Here is a 2,500-nt window from a genome sequence, read left to right as displayed (position 1 = left end):
CATAAAGACAGAGGGTGACCTGTCTTCCTGTCCTCTGTCCTCTGCAGAGACTGGACTCAGGAGGTTCGGATCAAGAAGACAGTAGACGCCTGGATCGACACTTTGAGCAAAGACATCCAGGTGAGCTCTCAGTCCTGGAACAACACCTGGAAATCCAGGAGGAAACGTCACATTCATGGAAAAGAGCTGCAAAATATTCCTGTAACACTGTCGACACCCGGTGCCTACATTACCCAGGATGCACCTCTCCCACTGGTGTGTGTTACAGGGCTGCAACTAACCATTACTGGTGGTTAATCTGTCAATAATTTCTCAGTTAATTAATCAAGTCACATCCTTTGACACGATTAAAACCCCACATTCACTCCATCTAACCCAGAACCTTTCCACCTTCCAAGGGTGCTAACAAGAGCACACACCCAGGGGGTTCTACAGAGAACCATTTTATATTATAATACAAAGAACCCTTCATAAAAGAGTTCTTCAAGGAACCCTTTTCTGGAAGGGTTCTTTGGATGAAACGAGTTCTTAATGGAGCCCTTAGATGTACAAAGAACCCTGGTGAAAAAAGGGTTCTTCAGGAACAAATGGTTCTGGGTAGGTCATCACAAAGAACCATTTTTGGAACCCTTATTTTGAAGAGTGTCCTTCTGTTCCTGAGAGGAGAAGAAGAGGTGAGACTGAAGCGCCTCCTCCTTCTGTCCTCAGGCCGAGATGTCCTCTGAGGACGCCGCGTCCAAACACTCGGCCAGCAGAGACGCTGCAGTGACATCACAGCAGATGGCCGCTGGGAGCTCCGCCCACACGGGCAGGGGGAGGCCAGTGAGGGCGCTCAGAGGAGCAGGAAGTAAGATAGCGGTGGGGAGAGGAGGCCAAGGACAGACGGCAGGACACGGAGCGGTCAGTCTGGGCTCTGCTCAGTTGATTTGATTAGTTTGATCAGGTGATGACTCACTGGTGATTATGTCACTGATCTTTTGCATCTAGCTGCAGGGGGCGGAGCCTGACAGAGCCACAGGTGGACTGATAGAGGACAGAGAGTCGTACCTGACGCGTCTGTATGGCAGAGCGCCGTATGACGGTCTGAGACGGACCCTGAAGAAGAGTCCGTACCTGCGCTTCAGCTCACCTGGCTCACCTCTCAGCAGGAAGTCCCGCCCCCGACTGGTGGAGAGCGTCAGAGGTCAGTAGGCTGTTTGTTTAGCATAATTGGCTAATGTTAGCATGAAACGTTAACGTTAGCAGAAACACTCATGTTAGCATAAACCCTTAATGTTAGCATAAATGCTTAATATGGGCATAAAACGTTATCATAAAAAAACTGTTAGCATAAATGCTAATGTTAGCATAAATTAACATTATTGTCACATTTCATGCAAACCATCAGCATAAATGCTTAATACTAACGTTAGCATGAAAACCTAGCAGCATAAAAAATTGTTAGCATAATACTAATATTAGCACAAAATGCTAAGTTATCTTCTGTCTTTGTCTCCCATCAGGTGTGAAGATGAAGTCCTGTAAGACTCAGACCTGTTTGGCTCCTCCCCTCAGTCCGTCACCTGGACCACCTCAGCATCGTTACATCGTCTGCTCCTCCCACCTGACCTCCGCCAGCCACCCTGTTCACCTCACAGTGACCCCTGCAGACAGTTACTCTGTTCCCATGGCGATCCCACTCCGTCAGTAACTCATCTAAATGTTAACATTCATCTAAAACAAACAAAATTTAGAAAAATAAAAAAAATATAAAATAAAATAATAAAGTTGACCCTGTGTTCTCCCCTCAGGTCGACCCAGGATGGACTCTTCCTCCAGGTGTCCTGCTGAATATGTGCAGGATGTGATGTCACTGCCCACGAACCCGCCCCCCGCTCCTCCCACGTGTGGGGTGGTTGCCGTGGACGATGGAGCATCTGAGCCACCGTCACCGGTGAGTCTGAGTCGTTGGGTTCACACAGAGGTCAGCAGGGTTCGTGTCATGTGAGTGTTGCCATGGTTACCAACACGCCTGCATGACGGCAATGGTCGATGGGACGGGTTTCACTGGATTCTACAGTTTACAGTTTCTCAGTTATTCAGCTTGTCACAAGTGTGTCCTGTAACAGTTCTTTTCATTATCGACTGGTCTGAACCAGTCAGAACAGGTTTGAACTGATCTAAACTGGTCTAGACTAGTCTGGAACTGGTCTAAAACCTGTCTGAACTGGTGTGAACTGTGTTTCTGTTTTATGTTAAAACTGCAGAATCTTCTGTTGCTTCTTTAATAATCATTTTCTTTTTCTCTGGTTTTCTGTTTAAATGTGTCACAGACAGTTTGTGTGTTTGTTGTTTCTACACTTGGTGACTTAATGTGTGAAATAAATGTTGTGATGATGAGGTCAGAGGTCACTGACAGGTGTGTATTTGTGTCGACAGGAGGAGCAGCAGACAGCTGCAGGTGAAGCTCCTCCTCCTCCTTCTGTTGACATCATGGAAAAGAAAAGCGAAGAAGAGGAGG

General features: G+C 47.0%; 1 protein-coding gene across 1 annotated transcript in view; it reads left to right on the top strand.

Annotated features, from left to right (window-relative positions):
- Nucleotides 1-2,500, top strand: part of kiaa0586 (KIAA0586 ortholog) — a 41,468-nt gene that overhangs the window by 24,930 nt on the left and 14,038 nt on the right. The window contains exons 13-18 of the mRNA XM_084742937.1: nucleotides 48-120; nucleotides 709-900; nucleotides 988-1,183; nucleotides 1,503-1,682; nucleotides 1,791-1,934; nucleotides 2,417-2,500. The exon at nucleotides 2,417-2,500 is cut by the window's right edge and continues 56 nt beyond it. Coding sequence (XP_084599063.1) covers nucleotides 48-120; nucleotides 709-900; nucleotides 988-1,183; nucleotides 1,503-1,682; nucleotides 1,791-1,934; nucleotides 2,417-2,500 — 869 coding nt within the window. The remainder of the gene's footprint in view (nucleotides 1-47; nucleotides 121-708; nucleotides 901-987; nucleotides 1,184-1,502; nucleotides 1,683-1,790; nucleotides 1,935-2,416) is intronic.

The sequence above is a fragment of the Lutjanus erythropterus genome, chromosome 18 (assembly GCF_056507025.1).
Source record: "Lutjanus erythropterus isolate fLutEry1 chromosome 18, fLutEry1.hap2, whole genome shotgun sequence".
Taxonomy (NCBI): Eukaryota; Metazoa; Chordata; class Actinopteri; order Lutjaniformes; family Lutjanidae; genus Lutjanus; species Lutjanus erythropterus.
This window is presented reverse-complemented; position numbering and strand designations above follow the sequence as displayed.